The sequence below is a fragment of the Cebidichthys violaceus genome, unplaced genomic scaffold (genome assembly GCF_023349555.1).
Source record: "Cebidichthys violaceus isolate CVI_PGR_0920_01 unplaced genomic scaffold, fCebVio1.0.p SCAF_48, whole genome shotgun sequence".
NCBI classification, from domain to species: domain Eukaryota; kingdom Metazoa; phylum Chordata; class Actinopteri; order Perciformes; family Stichaeidae; genus Cebidichthys; species Cebidichthys violaceus.
Window position 1 is genome coordinate 21,377 of NW_027176683.1, and position 19,088 is coordinate 40,464.

The 19,088-nt window shown below is 44.2% G+C and overlaps 1 protein-coding gene across 1 annotated transcript; it reads left to right on the forward strand.

Annotated features, from left to right (window-relative positions):
- The first annotated feature begins 324 nt into the window (after positions 1-324).
- Positions 325-16,949, forward strand: LOC137887168 (leucine-rich repeat and immunoglobulin-like domain-containing nogo receptor-interacting protein 1). Its single transcript, XM_068729978.1, has 3 exons — positions 325-652; positions 13,524-13,639; positions 13,775-16,949. Exon 3 carries the CDS (start codon positions 13,787-13,789, stop codon positions 15,596-15,598), a length of 1,812 nt encoding a protein of 603 aa, XP_068586079.1. The 5' UTR covers positions 325-652; positions 13,524-13,639; positions 13,775-13,786; the 3' UTR covers positions 15,599-16,949.
- The last annotated feature ends 2,139 nt before the right edge of the window (positions 16,950-19,088 follow it).

The window sequence follows — 19,088 nt, forward strand, 5'->3', positions numbered from 1 at the left end:
GTGAGAACATAATGAATGGATGCTAAAAACGAGCACGATGATGGGATTGATTTCAGTGAAAATGGAGTTCAGTTAACAGAAAGTAACGACTTGATTCGGGTTTGTTACAACTGTAATAGAGTCACCCCCACCTTACACTATCGTTACATGGGGATTTCAGGGCATTACGGCCGCGACACATGGCGCGGATCCAGCTTTAAACCCGTGGTGTGGTGCTCCAGCCGAGCGGAGGGATGGAGGTGGAGATGGAGGTGCGGAGGGGGCAGCAGTCAGCAGAGCGGCGGTCAGAGCGCGGCAGCTTCTCCCCAGCATCCCCGCACACAACACGGCAGACAGCGGACGAGGAGTCGACCTAAATTATTCTAGTAGCGCAATTATCCGAAAACTCCCCCGAGGTGTTTCTGCAGCCGGGGAGGAGGAAGAAGAACAGGACATTAATGAAGTAGGAGGGCGAGAGTGGATTGCGCGACTCTGACGCGACAGATGTTGTAAAAGTCCAGTTGAATGTAGGCAGAGGAAGAGGAAGAGGAAGAGGAAGAGGAAGAGGGGAAAGTGTCCTGAACGGAGATGAACGCGCGCCTCTGTTGGAGACGGACGGTGGGCGTCAGAGAGGTGGAAGCGTTGCTGCGATGTCTCCTTCACTGAGAAGCTGGTGAGTTCATTCTGATGCTTCTTCCTCAACAAACACCCTCAAACTACTTTTCATCCAGTTTCACTTGTTGTCGGACGCGACATAAGCTATGATGCATCATTTAGATATAATAATCCATTGTTATTTAGAGCATTCCTTTTGTGGGTTTGGTGTGTGTCTATGGCAATAACTGCTATTATTTGCTCCCTTATTCATCACAATGGAATCACTGTAATAATCCTCAGATGTGGCGATGATTTAAATGTGCCAGTTACAGTTTTATGATCGTATTTTTGGTCCATTTTAGGGTTACTATCCAAAAGGGATTAAACAAGACTTCATTCTTTTCCTCGAGATTCACTCAAATCTGATTTGTTGTGGCACTAGCGAGCAAAAACTTAAAAAAATGAACAGAGAGGAAGCCTCAAGTTTCTGCTAGTATTATAGTATATAGTATAGTGTTATATCTGAAACACGTTTTCCTTTTCTTTACATATTTGATTGCTGGTTATCAGCCACTCCTGGTGTTGTTGTTGTTGTTGTTGTTCTTTCCTTTGTGAGTCATCAGGGCGAAATGTGGTCCTGCAGAAACTTTACAGGTGTGTAGTCGAGATCTAGGCTGAGCTCCAAATTTTTTTTTTTTTTGGGGGGGGGGGGGGGGGGGGGGGGCAAAGGGGGGACCCTGGTCCGACTTGGCGTCACTGCCGGTGTGATCCCATCACAATGTGGTCTCTAATGTTATTATGTTGATATGTGTCGACGTTAGAACCTGATTCGGTGTTTGGGGGAAAAGACGGATTTAAAAACACTGACCTATATTAAGGTTTTTTTTATTGCGTGCTTTTATTAGATCTCTTGAAACCACCCTTGATAGACAAGTAGAATAATGCACCATTATACTTTTACTTTCCAGCCTTGTTGCTTTGTCGTTTGTGTAAATACGTCTTGTTGTTGTTGTTGTTGATTTGCACTCTGGCCGTCCATGTGAACAGTAATCCTCAGGATACTGGAGCCACAGCAGACCGTGTTTTCAACACAGCAGGATTACGGCCGTCAGTACCGGCAGCCTCTGGGTCGGTGCGAGGCTCGTTTGAATCGAGACGCTTCCCTCAAACCTCCGCTTGTCCCCCCCCCCCAAAAAAAACAACAACACCGTTATCGTTTCCAAACTTGGCTCCTCCCCGTTTGATTTCAGTGAGGGCGCAGAGGTGAATCAGCACCAAACACTTTGTCCTCTCCTCGCCTGTCATAATGAGGACACGCATCACATCCGTTGCAGTGTGGCTCTGGAGGAAGCAGATCACCATCAAGGGAGAACCAAGGATTTGACGCTTGGGATTCTGCCAAATGGGCAATTTAATCAGAGGGCTTTTTATGCAGAGGAAGTATGTCAGTCTCCTTGTTAGGGGATGATTTATCTGGACTGTTATATTGGGCCGCGGCACCAGACTTTAACTGATTGTAGCTTCAGGCAAAGAAGTACATGACACGTCTTAAACTAGTTTCTTTGCTTTGCCTTCACAGCCTCATGTGGACTGGGGCAGCAGCAACACGTTTTAGCCATCAGTTGTATCGTGTGTAAGCTATATTTTAAATATTTTCTACGCGCCACCTGGCTGTCGGATCACAGACTGTATGTAAGTAGTGGAACGTAGTCGTCGTGACGTCACCCATTGGTTTATGGACTGCCGTTTTGAAGCCTCGAGTTCGGCGATTTTGCCCATCGCCATCTTGGATTACGGCCTTCGCCGTGTTGTTCATTTTTTCGCAAACAATGAACAGGAGGTGACCATGTTTGGAATGCGTAGGAGTGACGTAGAGACGCTGTATATATACGGCTCTGGTAGCGACCTGTCAATCACTGTTTAGCCCCGCCCCTAAAGCATCCCCTGCTTTATGGTGTGTTTGACTCTAAATGGAGCATAATGTACTAAATGAACATCATGCTGTGTTGAAGAAGACTGTAAACTAGAGATTGAGACCATAAACTCATGTTTACAATGTTTACTGAGGGAGTAAATCAAGAGAGAAGTAGAGTCATTTTAGACTAGACTTCTATACAACCAGAGGAGTCGCCCCCTGGTGGACACTAGAGAGAATGCAGCTTTAAGACATGAAGCATCGGCGTCACTCTGCAGAACCGGAGGTTACCGCCTCTGTCAGCTTCAGTTTTTACGACGAGAAACTGAAGCTGCTTATCAATCAATGCTCTATTCAAAGCCATACGACTCCATTGACAAAAACAGTAATTTAACCAGAGAAAATGGGAGTTGTTTGTCTCCCGCTGCCTCGATTGGTTAGTTAGTGAGTGTTATTGTGTTACTTAGTTGTTTTATAGTGTTTACCGTAGATAACACACTGATGGACGAGTACCATGTCTTTAACGGTGAGCTCTGGAGAAATGTGGGGATGAGATTTGAGTAACAAACTCAAGATGTATATCCTAAAGTTTTTAGTCAGGTTTGTGGGTTAAGTTGGGCAAAATAATTTGAAAAGCTTTGGTCATTGTTTCACTTAATTTTAATTTCCCGGTTGAGTCCGTAAGATCCAAAATGTTTTATTCATATCCAACAGCTCCACATCAATATTTCAGTTTTCACACATTTTGTAGTTTCTTTATTTTGACTAAAGATTCTCATCACAAGGTCCATTTACTGTTTAGCGTATCTGAAACTTTCAGTCGCATCGCATTGACTTCAACAGTGGAGGCCCACATATGTGGATGAAACGTTTCCAGATTAGTAAAAGTATTTGAAGGAGTTTTATAAAAGCCATATGCTGTTTTGAAGAAGAGTGTGTGTGACAGAGTAATTCACTGCAGCCTTGACTTCTATCCAAAATGAGCACCTTAATACCAGGGTAGAAGATCTATCTGAGCCTGGAACAATGACTCCATACATCCACCCACCACATCTTCAGTCTTAACAAGCAATACGATTAACACCACAGTCGTGTTCAGTACTTCTCTTGTTTTGGCAAAGGATACAAAGTCTTGATCTTCATACAAATGAATTCCTTGAATTGAGTCGGTTGTCTTTTCATCCAAAGTGTCAACCAAGACTTGCTTTTGGAGGGTTTGCACATGAAAACATCTATTCAGGGCAGAATCTGCGGCGCACAGCCCGTTTGAACCCGCCGAAGTGCACAGGCGCACTATTCAGGCCATACAGTCGTTTGAAGACTTTTTGAAGATGAATAGAAAGACGAGATGTTCGCTGCTGCCTCTGGAGGAATGTAGCCAGGGCATGAATAACGAGTTGAATGGCATTGGCCCTGGGCTTGTGTCGGCAGCAGTAGCAGCAGCCCGGTGTTGTTTGGCCATGAAAAAGCATCTTTGTATTTGAGGGTTTCTTTTATGCTCCATGTCTTTTTCTTTCATGCCGTTTTTTTCCTTTACCGAGATGCGTGTGTCCTTTCCAGTTTGATCACATCGTTCTGTTTTCATTGCATGGGCTCCTCGTCATAGTTCTTTGTCTCAGGCATTTTTCTTTTTTAATCTACACCATCAATTTTTTAAGTTTTCTTTAAAGAATTAAGTAGGAACAAACCACAAAGCAGCTTGTCTCGATTGTCTTTTTGTTCTCAGTAGCTTCAATTAAGGAAGGTATTAGTATTTGCTAAACTATCCACCATTCAAATCATGTATTCGTAGGGATGCAGAGCAGGTTTAATTAGGACCTGTACCAGAATCAAAGGGTAATGGACAGTTCCAAAAAGACAGTTAAGTTTCAGGACAGGGATACTGACATGCTGGAATGGTTGGAAGCGATGGAAAGGAAGCGACATCTACCTTGATCTTCCTTGGAGATCTGGCAAATTAAGTGTAGGGAAGTGGCCTGGATATACAACTGGTGCTTCATGAGGGAACTAGGAACGGGTGTGGCAGGGAGGTAGTGGGTAGGCTGATTGACCGGGACCAGGAAACTCTAAAGGCATCTGGTGGAAAGGTTGGGAATAACAAGGTCTGCAAAGCTGCAGATACCGACTGGAACAGGTCCTTCCTGTAAGTCTACCATAGGGCTCCTTTTGGTACCAATCTGCCATGTTTTGAGCAGTTTTAACTGCATAAAGACTACAAAGTCAGGGAGATCAGGGAGGTATCGTGATGCAGCGAGGAGGAGGCTATGAAGACGGGCTGTCTGCACCACCAGAGATCACCAGCAGTGGAGACCATCAAATGCAAAAAGCCATCATCAACTGGACTTTCAAAAGTGATTCCATATGCATGCGGCCCCTTTTTCTATACCCATTTAGTCAAGGTTGTTGGGGCCGGAGCCTATTTAGCATGCAATGGGCAAGAGGGAGGGACCTTGGAGAGGTGGCCAGTCCTTCAGAGGGGTCCCAACTAAAAGTAGTTTATATAATGATGTCATAGTCACGCAAATGATCGGGTCAAAGGGTATTTATTACAACACCAACAGCTCCTGCTGGCTGGTCAAGGTGCTTTTACTGTGACATTTCCCTCCAGCATCCCTCTTTGTGAAACGCCAAGACACAAGACAATGTGGGTTCTGTCTCCATCAATCAATGCTACTTACTTTTAAGCATGGTTGTGAGTGTTTCACAACATATCAGAAGACACAAGAATCTTTGGAGCAATATCATGGGATGTTTAGGAAGGCACTGACAAAATGAAGTATTTAGTAATTTAGTTGGTACCAGCAGAATGGTGGTGCCAACGTTTCTCCAGCCTTTAATTTAGGTTTCTGTAGACTACGGTTATGAAGCCTCGAGTTCAGCATTTTGGCCGTAGCCATCTTGGTTTTTTAATCATCGCAATGTTGCAAGCCGTGTTAGAGACCTGTCAATCACTCGGTAGCCACGCCCTAAAGCATCCCCTGCTTTATGGCCTATTTTATTCTAAATGCACCATGATTTACTAAACAAACATCATGCTGTATTAAAGATGGCTTAAATGGACTTCATTTTAGTTTTTAATAAGGCAAGTGACCATGGTATATGCAAAGTGTACAGGACGCCTCCAATCCCCTCCCACACACGCACAGTTTTATTTATTGTTTTTACTTTGCTCCACTCTGTTCGGCTCAGGATACGTTGTGAAACCAGGTGGGGTTTTGGAGCGTTAGATTAACGGGCAGGCCGGTGAGTGTGCCAAAGAGGAAAAGCTCCACCTGCACACTAGAGAGAGGAGATTAAAGAGTTGATCGCTTTTCTATGAAATAGCCCCCAAAAAAAATATGACAATAGTGATTTCTTTTTTCCTTCATTTCCTCGTAACCTGCAGAACAGAAACCCGTGAAAAGTGCCTCATATCTGAGGACATTTACTCAGATGTTGTACTTGAGTACAGTTTGACTTGAGTACTTATTTCTCCTCTCCTATTTTCCCTCTTTTATCTCCTTCTTGATGAATTTGTCTTCTTTTTTCTCCCTGTTGCTTCCTTTCATCCCCTCTTCTCTTACTAGTTTTCCCCATATTGCTTCCCGCTCTGCATTTCTGGTTCTTGCTTTCTTTTACTCCTTCTTCCATGTTCTTGCCTTTTTCTCTTACATTTTTCCCTTATTGCTTTTTAAAAATTTTTTAGTGTATCTTTTGCCTCCTCCTCCTTTTCTTTATTGCTTTCCCCCCCATTTCTCATCATTGGTACTTTCCCTCCTTGTTCCCCTTCTTTTTCACCTCCTTTCTTTTTTTTTTTTTACTTCTGCTTCAAATATCTTTACTTTTGATACTTTTGCTGTGTGAGTAATCTGCCATTTTCTACCAGGAGTCTTCGCTCAGATGCGAGAGTAGTTCTTCTCCCACTGGACTGAGGGAGTTCTTCAGAGTCCTCCTTGATATCTGACAAGAAACACCAACAAGTCCGCTGCCCTACATTTTTACGAGGACTTTGTTGCATTTGTCAGTGTGCATGCTGCCCTGATGCCGTTTGATCGGTCTTTGACCCCTTCCAGGTCAAGAGCCCCCCGTGTCCCGTCAGTCAGCTCCACTTCAGCGCGTGACCTCCGCTCATCCCTCTGATGCACGTCGATGGATCGGACGCATCATCGCTGTTAGCTGAGACGACCTAATTTGTCACATCGCATAGGCGCCGCGCTGAGACTAATTCCCTTCCCTCATTTATTTGTGCTATTATTAATTTTGCAGACGGCGCACTTTTGCGTGACGTTGCACACAGTCTTGACTCTCTCCTCGTCAGAATGAGGAATTACAGCGGAGCGCTTCGCCCCGACACGCAGTCTGGAACATGACCGACGTGAGTGGATCCGTCACCGTGACCCACTTCCACCGCACGTTACATGGGTGTAAATACTCAAACACACTCATACTTATGACTCGGCGGTCCCTCTCGCTCTCTCGCAGTCTTTCTCTTCAAACAGATTTACTTTTTCACACGAAACAATGACTTTTTGTCATTTTACTTTGACGTGTTTTACATGTTTTTCATGACAAGGGCACGAGCAGACCATTAAAGAAAACAGACATGACGGTTTTTAATAATCAACTCACATTTCACAACAGGTTAAATCAATGCGAGTGACTTTAAAATGCGTTCAGCAACAAGTTAAAGCAACAAAAGAAAAGAGAACAAACCACACTCCAAAATAGATCGACCAACCTTGAATCTCCTCACACACAAACACAGACAATTGACCTTTTTCTTCAGATGATTTCTGGTTGCGGAAGCTGTTGTGACGGTTCTCATGTCAGCTTGTTCTACTTCAAAATAAGCTGCGTAAAAAACGTTCAAAGTAATGAATGCGTTTCAATGTGTTGCCACGGAGGCAAATAATTAATGTCATCCTATTTGTCACAGATACAAGCTCGCTGCCACACCGCTGCACACACCTCTCTATATCACTCCCACCACATGGCGACTTCAGCTAGCCATCAGGCAAACCCGCCCTTCCTCTGTGACACTAGTATTTATGGCTCTGCGTTTTCCTCACAGCCTTTTAGAATTAGAAAACTGCTTCCACACGGTTCGTAAAATGCTACTTAATACCAACGTGAGCTCATCGACGTGAATGACAGGAAGTCTCGCCGTATAAGTGAACATTAGACGTTTGGAAATAACGGACGGGGTTAGTTCGGATGTTGTTAAGTGGGGTGAAAATGTATACTCCCGCGTTCTGCGAGGTAAAACTACCGTTTTTTGTCAATGGAGCAGCAGATCCATGCATTTTTGACACCTACAAAAATATCAGTTTAAGCTAAACTTTAAAACACCTGCTCAGTCTCAGTTCGGAGTAACGGGGTCTCGTTAGCATTAGCTGTCTTTTGTAATTCCCACCAATACTAAACTTACTTCCTCTACTATAGCATCCTTCACTCCCCTTGGAGTGGGAAACAAACGTTGTTCTTTCACCTTGCGTGTCAGACATTTATTTGTTTATTTGACACGCGGCTCCTGACATGGTCTTGTTTACAAGTCCTTTCCCCTACAAACCCCAAAGGGGAAAGACCAGGGGACTGTTTTTGTTGTTTTCTTGCTATGCTACCCGACAGCTGTTCTGCCAGCAAACCTTTTAATATTTGCTGCTTGCATGCAGGAGGTCTCAGGGGCCGTCACACTGCAGCAGGTGCCAGAAGCCCATAACAACACACACACACACACACACACACAGACTCCATCACACACTTTTAACAATTCAAGCACACACACACACACTCGCGCACAGAAAAGAAAAACACACACAAAAGTGCAAAGACACAAGCTCGGGCTCTGTGATCCCCGCACTGTTGTTCTGTTCCAGACGCTTTAATTGGGAATTTGAGCCGGGCTCTTGTCTTTCTCACTGTGACGAGCTAAAAATAGCTATTTGACAAGTGTCAGAAAACCCAAAGCCGGGCTCAGACTCTTGCATTCTCTTGTCAGATGGGCCGCTTGGCACAAGGGGGTTCCATGCTCAGGGCCTCCAGACTCAGAGAGGGAAACTAAGACTGTCACCCTCGTGGCCCTCGTGAGGTCTTGTTCCCGTTTCATGCACCTGTTGTGCAAAGGAGGTTTCCACCTAAAAGTCACGCACGCCGTCTGTCTCACTTTATCTCACAGTTTGTCGCAGGAACCCAAGTAACAGGCAGATAAAGTAATAGAAAGAAAGAGAGAGAGAGAGAGCGATCTCCTTCTCAAAGCTAATGAATGCATACGAGAAGAAGAGTTCAAGTCAATTGAGAATCATTGCCTCCTCTTTGCTCCCGGTACCTTGTTGCAGCAAGATAATGATATGCGCGGCTAGTTCACGGTAGCTCCTGATCGATTAAGATCCTGAACAGAAACGCCGTAGCAGTAACAACGTTCCATCAGAGCTGAGCCGAGTGGAGCATTTTCTGCACGAGCGTCATACGAACACCACACATGTCGATAGGAACACAAAAGGTGTCCCGTCAATGATGTCGTTCCCAGTAAAAAAAAAAAAAAAACATTTTTTATTTTTTTTATTTCATTAGTTGTTTGATCTGTATAATCCTTTCATAATCCTAACAATCGAGGGAACGACTGTCGGAGAGCCAAGCGATGACTAAATGCGCAGCTGTGTGAGGAGAGTCCTAATTTAAACACGGGGGGTGGCAACTGTCCACGGATTGATTTGAGGCGATAAGGGCCGGCGAGGAGACGCTCGATGGGTTCTTTTGTACGATGACAGAGGAGGGACGGCAAACGGGGCGCAGTCAGAGAAGTTAAGGGAATTAAGAGGTCGCGGGAGTTCACCCAATAGTCTGCCGGACCCTGGCAAAGGATCGTCTGAAGAGTTGAAATTTAAGCAAATCCAAGAAACACCCAGATGGACAGACCTTCCCTCAGTAATTACTGAAAGATAAGATGTTAACGTAATTTCATAATACAGTATTATTAAACTGAATCAGGCCAAAATAATGAACAAACTTCTAGGAGAGGACAAACAGCAGGGAACGAGGTTAAATGTTACAGTAATTGTCCAATTTCATACTTAGTCGTATAAACATATTAAAGAGAAACAATCCTCAACCCAACACAATGACAAACAAATGTCACTGTTTTTCACAGGCAGTGCAAACAAACGGACAAATAGGGAATCAGGCAAATTAAAACAGCAGTTATCACAACTGGCAGTTTAAGTGATACGTTGAATTTTGACGTTTCAAAAACACCTTTTATCGTAGTCTCATTTCACGCTTGCCGAAAGTCACTATGCCACTAGGTTAACGTTGTGAAACGATTGGTTGGGTTTAGTCAACGTAACTTCCATGACAATGTAACCACCATAAATACAAAACAACCACCTTCAGCAGACTTTCTTACGTAACGAGCGTTCAGTCAACGTTTACTTTTGGTTTCAAACTGGCCATGAACAGCGATCTCCTGGGTGAAGGTCTTGTGTTTGTTTACGTTCCGATACTATTCTTACAATTCATGACATGAAAAGTGTTACAACGTTACGTAACAAGCATTGAAGACAGTCTCTTGGGTGAAAATCCTATGTTTCTGTATATAGTTATTCTACATAAACATTTATTTAATCTTTTTCTAAAACTAAGTCGGTTTCGTTACGTTTATCACGACATGTTGTTGGACTTTCATAGGAGAACGACCCCAAAAATAGATCATCATCACACAAACTGTAGTATCAGAGTACCTTGAATTAAAGGCCATCTTGCTATTTTTTGTTAATTAATATTCACGAGGTATTCCGGGCTTATCTCTGGCAAATGTTGGACTTTTTTTCCAGCCTGATCAAAGTTGGAAACTACAGAAGAAAGACTAAAGGGACTTCTTCCTTATGGTTACAAACACGGTTTCTATTTCATCTGACATGAAACAGTTGGGTGTTATATTTCTGAAGGAACCATACATTTAGGCTGTTTTTAGTTTCTCAAGTGTTTCGGCAACAGATTTTCAAAGTGAACTGCTGTCCGCTCTAATTTCATTAATGGAAACAACCGGTGGCTGTGCGTAATAGAAAATACTTAAGGTAATTAACACAGTAACAGGACACTCATGTGACTACGCTCCACGCAGGGCGAGAAATACGTGCCGAAATTACAAATGCATCTATTTCCTCACTTTGTAATTTGACAGACGGGGTCGGTCCTGGCCATGACTCCGGGGTCGCGGCCCTTCGGTTGGACCGTCGCTTTATGATGTGTGCAGAAACGCAGGGGGGGGGGGGGGACCCATCCTGAGCCCTGATTGGCTGAGAAACTGACAGCCAACCCGCCTGGGATGTCACACACCTGCCAGTCTCTGTCTCTCACAAGTTGTCTCAGGGGTGAGGGGGGGGTGGGGATCAACACATTTAGAAGACTGATATTGGTTCTTAAAGGCCAATGTTTGATGTCAATTATCAATTATTTCATGAGACGTTGCAAAAGTGGCTCAAAGACCATCGTGTGACAATAAAACTCATACAAATAAGATCGATAAATCATATATTTACTTAAAGCAATAGCATCTTACGATTTTTTTTTAGGGCAAAATGCGTCAGAATTGCTCCACAAAAACAACAAAGAAAATGGATAAATGAAAGTTAAAATTTAATGGTCGGGTTTTTACAGAATGTTTTGCTTCAGTTGTGGCCAAGAAGACCTTCCTCGATCAAATATCACTGGCTGAAGCTTAATAAAAAGCCAGTATCGGTGTCTGGTGTGTCCGCGCTCTGATATATATACAGTATATATATATATATATATATATATATATATATATATATATATATATATATATATATATATATATATATATATATCGGCCTACCGGGAGAGACCCGGGAGTCTCGGAGCACGAGTGTTGGGTTTGTGAGTCAGTGGCAGCCGGCCAGTATAAGAACCGTTGGCAGGGAGAGCAGGGATGAGATGCTCCGGGACTGTCGACAACTCTGCCGCTCAGAGGAGAGGCTGCAGCGAGGGCGACCTGTCTGATGCTGCAGGTTAGACTCAGTCTGGCATGTGGATTGTCTGTCGCTGTGTTTTGACAGTATGATAATGCAATATCTCTGCTGGCGATTAAACAATTTTGCCATTTTTGAGTGCAGCTTATATTCTGGGCTTTAAGAATCCGGTGCTGTGTGAAGAATTAGAGTTGATGTTGAGGGTAGTTAGCGCGTACTGCAGCAGGTCTCGGTGGTGTTTGTTGGAGAGGGAAATACATAATTTACATCACATACTTTCCCCAGCACCTGTTTATTCAACTGGAAAGGGCAGACACTGGCAGAATAATGTAATTATGTAATATTTCACAGTGCAGCACTTCACATTAGTGGGGTTCTTCTTGGATGCACAGGTTGCTTTCTTTCTCTACACATAGTGTTATCATCAGAGACATTAGTGTTCACTTCAAAATGTCTATTTTGAGATCTGTCGCTCGACGTTCACGATTCAGGACTGCGTCTGGTTTGAAGCACGTTTATTCTACTTAAGACGGACAGGTATCGGCTCATTTTGGTCTTCTGACCTTCATTTAGATTTTGTATTATTATTATTCAAACCTATTGTATCATGTGACACATATACAAAAGTCAATTAGAAACCTTTATAGATCAGGTTGAACTTGTGGAGTTGTTTGTTTGCACAGAATCATTTTTCTAAAACTAAAAATGAGTTGCGACATACATTACGTTGTGAGGTAATCAGCCCATATCACACATTTCTCTCTAAGCGCTTTGCAATCTTTACACAATATTCTACCCGCATACTCTTATTTTGAAATTAAAAGTAGCAAAAATACTGTTAGGCAGCACAAAGAGCAACAGAGTAGTGATGACTCCACCAGGACAAACACACGTGAACCAGGTCTAGCATGTAAAGTGCGGACGAGGTCGCCATCTGTACCCAGATATGTTTACATTTTGTGATACTCTCCACTCTTTTTTAAATGCTGTACTTGATCATTTGCTATACAAACTTATTTTATTCTGAAAATCTATATCACCCTCATCCTGTTGCTGGCTCTGGCTCCAGTTGGCGTGCCCACGTCCAGATGCCTGGCCCAGAGGGCAAAGCTCTCATCCCACTGAGGCCTCATCTGCACTACATCAGAGACGTTGCGCAGGACTTTTTAAAAACATTTTTTTTGGTGCAGATCATATGTGGACACTTCCACCACGCATGTTAAGTACTGTTTAGTGGTACTTTTAGGAGGATACAAATGTACAGAGTAAAAAGTGAGATGTGTTCTTTGATAATCAGTTAAGCAGGGATTTTGTTGTCTGCTTTACAGAGATGTGGGCCGGTCTTATCAGCTGCAACATCTGCTTCACACTGGACACACTCTGGTGCCCACTGTGTACTTTGTGTTGTGTTCACTGTCATATTAATAAAAACATGTACTGAGGGAGCACCGGGATTAATTATGGGACTTTGTCAGCAGCAGAAATAGCGTCACCATATTCATGTCTTCGTCATACAGCCGAGGACTTTTGGGGAAGAGGAGTTTATTGTGGCAGGACTCAACAAAACAATGAGAATCACTTTGTCTTTTCTTTACTTCAGATCTAGATCGGTAGCCCAGTCACTCGTCTCCATGAGACCAGCTGGCACAAAGTGAATCTTTTAAAACTAGGGGAGGACCGCCTGCTGAGAAAGTTGTATTTGAAGCTGTGTTTTTTTGGTTTGTCCTGTTTGTTTTTTTTTCTCTTTAACAGCAGAGAAGTGTTGAGCTAATAAAAAAGCCAAAAACAAAAAACGATCCCTGGAGATAGATTCTGAGCAGGCCTGGCTCGTCTCCAACGAGCCGAGTCGAGTCCACCGGCAATAATAACTGGGCCTGCTTCATTGTCAACATGTGTTGTTGCTCACTTCCGGCGTTTTTGCTTTTTGCATTGTGGCTTTTTCCATTTGTTCGACACTTCTCAGCCACCATAGTTTTTCATTAGCAGAACACAAGATTCTGCTTCGTGTTTGCACATTAAGTTGAGCTAAAAAAAGGCCATTGTTTCTTTAACTTTCTTCTGTCCAGGCTACTCTAAAGGGCATGCTATTGACGGAACCACATCTCTACAGAGGACTTAACTCAAGTCTGATTCCAACTTGACTGCCACTGGTTATGAGAATCTGCACTCCGAGACTGAAACGGTATGTCTTGACTCAACTACATGAAGAAAATAAATGAAATACCAACATGTCTTGCTTGGGGTTTTGAGAATGTGTTTCTTTTAAAACACGAGATTAAGTTTAACATCTCTGCATTAATTGTGTGTCTCTTCTTAGGCTGGGGGTAAGATGTTTGTGGAGTCAGTCGTCCGATGGGGGGCTTGGAGCATCCTGTTCCAGTTTGGACTGGGTGCATCTGCGGGAGGCTGTCCTCCACGCTGTGTTTGTCGACCAGAGGCTAAAGAAGTGATCTGCTCTGGCAAACATTTGAACTCAGTGCCGGAGGGCTTTTCCGGCGATGCCAGGCGTTTGGATTTATCTCACAATAAGATTAAGACTGTTGGGCGCCGCCAGTTCTCTGGCCTCCTGCAACTTCAAGAGTTGGATCTCAGTGATAACATAATCTCTATGATTGAGGTGGAGGCTTTCCAGGGCCTACAGAATCTCAGGACGCTTCGGATTAAGAATAACCGACTCAAGATCATCCCAGTCGGGGTGTTTTCTGGCCTGTCCAGTCTACGTCTTCTGGATTTGAGCCAGAATGAAATTCTGGTCTTTCTGGACTATACCTTTAAAGAACTGGTCAACCTGCAAACGCTGGAAGTCGAGGAGAACGATTTGGTCTTCATCTCCCAGCGAGCTTTCTTTGGTCTGCAGAATCTGCAGGAGCTCAACTTAGACCGCAGCAACCTGACCTCCGTTCCTACGGAGGCATTGTCCCAGCTCCAGAGCCTGGCGCGCTTCCGCATGCTGCGCCTCACCATTTCTACACTCCCGAACAACGCTTTCCGACGACTACACCGTCTGCGTAGCCTCCTGATAGCAAACTGGCCAGCATTGGACACCGTGGCTAGCAACAGCCTGATTGGTCTTAATTTGACCTCGCTTGTCATCAACAGCTGCAACCTAAGCACTGTTCCTTACTCAGCACTTCGTCACCTGGTGTATCTGCGCTACCTGGACCTGTCCTACAACCCCATCGCTATTATCCAGGGTAATCTGCTAGGGGACCTCCTAAGACTCCAGGAGTTGCACCTAGCAGGGGGCAGCCTGCTACGAATAGAGCCGGGGGCCTTTAGGGGACTGGCCTATTTCCGCATGCTTAATGTGACATTCAATCAGCTCATTACTTTGGAGGAGAGCGTCTTCCACTCTGTGGGGAACCTTCAGGTGCTGCGGTTGGATGGGAATCCCCTAGCATGTGATTGCCGGCTTCTCTGGGTGGTCCGTCGTCGCTTGCGCTTGAACTTTGATGGACATCAGCCCACTTGTTCGTCTCCCGATGCAGTGAGACAGCGTGAATTCAGAGACTTCTCCGAGAAGGAGCTCCCCAGGCTGTTTACATGCCGCCCTGCCCGTGTCCTGGACCGCAGGCCGCAGGAGGCGAGAGTAGAGGAGGGCACAACCGTTCTCTTCTCCTGTAAGGCCGAGGGAGATCCATTCCCATCCATCACCTGGATTTCATCCCATAAGAATATGGTTACTCCAACAGGACGCATCCGAGTTTTGCCCAATGGTACTCTGGAAGTGCGTTTTGCCCAAGTGCAGGACAGTGGCACATATCAATGCCTGGCAGGCAATGCAGCGGGCAACGACAGCCTGACTGTCGGTTTGTACGTGAAGGGGCTCCCTCGCAACCGGACCATCCCCTTTTTCTCAGAGGAGGGCTGGGTAGAGCCGTCAAACTCCCAAACCGCCAACTCCTCGGCTCAAATGTCTAAACCATACCCGTTTGACGCGAAGACCCTGATAATCGCCACCACCATGGGCTTCCTGTCTTTCCTCAGCTCAGTGGCCATCTGCTTTGTCTTCATGTTCTTCTGGAGCCAGAGCAAAGGTCAGATCAAGCACACGGCAACTATTGACTTCGTTCCTCGGTCTTCAATGGGTGGAGGAGGGGACGGAGGGGACGGTGGCAGGTTCACCATGAAACTTATTTAAAGCCAAGGAAGAGGTGAACGAGGCCTCCGTATTGACTCCTGTGCGGACGGACCCACACGGGGACACTCGAGGACAGAGATCTCCATCCAATGGCCCCCTTTGAAGGCAAATCAGAGCCAGTTTGTTGGGCTTGGTGCAAGCCCTCTTCTAATTTTAGAGTGGAAAGTTATGTCTCAGCACCCACTTCGCTAACGAATGAATATCTCATGATTCTTGGAATAGAAAGATGTTAACAGATTGAAGGCAGAGCTCTCTCATGGGTTGTTGTTGTTTTTAGCATTTGTTTTCAGCAACTTTTAATTTAAGCAAATTGACACTTACTTAGCACAGGTCTAATTTTGTATCTAGCATGTTTTTGGGACGAACACGTGAAGAGATTTTGACACAGGTTTCTGTATTGTCAACACATATCAGGTGCTTGTTCAAACATGCGTATTATACAAAGTGTGTCGTATGTCTTCACTTGCCAATGCGAGCCATGTAAACATTTGCCCTTTTTGACCCTTGGGTTGCTATTTACGCTTAAGCACATGAGGATCACGTCAAAGACCGCCAATTCAGCATCGGCTGTACGTGTATGTGACTAAAAAGCTTTTGGTAACCTGCAATAAAAAAATATGGAATAGACTAGCCAAATCATTTCTGATCCTCAACCTTATGGGTAAATGTTGGAGCTTTTGCAGTCTGCTTCAGGTATGCTGCATTGGAGAATGGCGTTGTATCTTTCTGCAATGGGTACTGCTTACTTTAAACAGATCACGCAGCAGTGCGAAGGGACGGATAGCATACCATAATGTACATAGGAATGTATCCTTTCACATACTCGAAAAAACAGGTTTGTAAAGTCCAAATTGGATCACCGTCTTTCTCTTGTAACATATTATCGTGTCACGTTATTTCAACTCTCTGTTCCATCAGAAGATGCTATGATTTTGTATTCAAGAAACCACGTTTTTTTGTATTTGTCACCCACAGAAGTCATCACAAAACATGTGCCTCAGTAACATTCACACCATCGACAGAGAGAATGCTCACCTGATCATTGTTGTTTCTGTAAATATTAGGTCAAGGGCATGTGTGTGTGTGTGTGTGTGTGTGTGTGTGTGTGTGTGTGTGTGTGTGCACTGGGTTTATTCTATCACTTTATTATCTAGTTCTGGGGATTAGTGTCACTCAAATATTGCACTCTTGTTTAAAACGTAACTGTGTAGATGCACTACGCACAAAGCTTTAGTGTGCCGGGAGAACACAGGATGTAAACGATGCACACATACAGCATTGATTTGTTTATTTGCAATCTTAATTTTTTTTTTTCATTTGACTTTATTAAATGCCTATATTTAAACCTGCATCGTGTGTGTGGAATGCCTTAAACTGTTTCGTTTAAATTATTTGGGAATAACGACTGATCCAATCATCTCAAAACCAATCTCTCATTGGATCTTCTTCTGAAATGACTCAATTGTTGGGTTGGGAAAATTGGCAAGAGTAGGAGACGATATTTCTTGCGTAACCAAAGCGCTTAATCTCTGCGCTGCGAGTCCATTGTGGGGACTTTATGTTTCAATTGGGGACAGAAAGTGGCCCCGTCGCCCCTTTGTGAGACGACAAAGCTACAGCTGGCAGCAAGCCACACAGATGTGCGCTCGTCTTGTCGCGAAGACGAAGGATTATGAGTGCAGAGGAATACCGTTGTGTCTGTTTTCTCTCAGAGAATGGATCTCTTTCAGACATTTACTGTCTATTCTTCTCTGCTGACACGATATTGCACTTGAAAGTGATAAAAACAAACGCTATACCCAATGAATTACCGTTGCTTCATCTCAGTGCAGTTTGAAAAGACCTGAGAGTGGATTCACTGGATGGAATATCTCTTTGTCCGTCTAATGCAGTTGCCCAGAATAACAATAATCAAAAAAAGAAAGAAAGAAAGGAACTGATAATAACATGTGTGTGAGCGGAGATTTTAAACCCATTTGGATTACCTCTGCACGTCTCAATCTGTTACATAGGTCTGTCTGGCGGGTGCTATCCTCCCGACCCAGCTTGGCCGTGGTCATATTATCTATTTTAATACAACTATTTGCTCCCATTGGACAGAAAGCCAAAGGGGCAGATTAAAGTGGTGTTTATAAGCCACTCCCCCCCCCCCCCCCCCCCACGACAGGCATGCACACACCACCGAAAAACATTATTCGCATCTGCCGTTACGTTAGCTTCAAGCTCCTCCTCTGGATCGACGGTTAAAGACCGAGCATTTCTTTTACGGCGCAAGATGCATTTTGCATTCATGTTGCGGCCGTTCGGCTGACACTGTTATCCAGAGCGACGGGGGAATAGGACTAAATGATTAGATGACCTAAATGAAGCATGGGTGGCAAAGCTGGAAACAGAATAATAAGGAAAAAGAAGGAGAACACATTTCTTTTAGCTCGTGGTTTATCGTTTTGAAAATACACTTTTATATTATTGACTCTAATAAACATTCTCAGAGTGTGTTTTTTCCTAACAACTAAATAAAATGCACTGATTTGTTTGAATAGGAGGCCGGCGCAGACCTGGATCTACATCTCTTATTAATCCTGAAGAGATTTAACAACATTCTGGTCTTGAAAATGTCTCAATTACTTCTCCCTGCACCGTCTCTACGGTCATTACACCGGCTTCTGACTCAGCTGGAGTCGACCTGCGCTGGACGAAAGGTGGTCTCTGCAGCGCTTCAGAGAGGAGACGAGCGGCAACGAGAGGTCCTTGAAAAGATGAGAGAGAGAGAGAGAGAGAGAGAAAGAGAGAGAGAGAGAGACGGAAAAAGCCTTTCCAGCTGATTTACCGTGACTAAAGTGTGCATGGCTCTACATATTAACTCATACAGGGGCTTCAAGGGGGGGGGGGGACTTCAGACACAAGGACACCCCTGCTTGCACAAGAAAACAGCTTTTAATTTGCAGTGCGATCAGCAACACGAGCAGCACTTTGGGGAAGTAAATGTTGGACGGATGAATAATGAAAACATGACTTTTCTTAGATACCCAGGCCACCGAACAGGCTTCAGATCCACACTGTCATCCAACACTCAACTGTGCGTTTAGCTGAGTGCTGATTGTGATGAAGTTCTGAGCCATTTGGTCGGTTAGTTGAATTAAACTTCCGTAGTAAGTTGGGGGTGGGCAGCCATTTTTGTTTATTGTCGCGTCGTCGTGGTTTTGGCTGGCCAAGTAGATATTTATTTTTGTGCATTTGGATGCTATTTGACAGGTAAGTTGTGTTTTTTTGGGATGCATTTATGCGCGCACACACACACACACACACACACACACACACACACACACACACACACACACACACACACACACACACACACACACACACACACACACACACACACACACACACACAGTTGTGTTTACGTCACTTCAGAGGACATTATATTGTCTTGCATGTATTTCCTCAAGACTTAACCTAAACCATAACCATAACCGCTACCACTGGG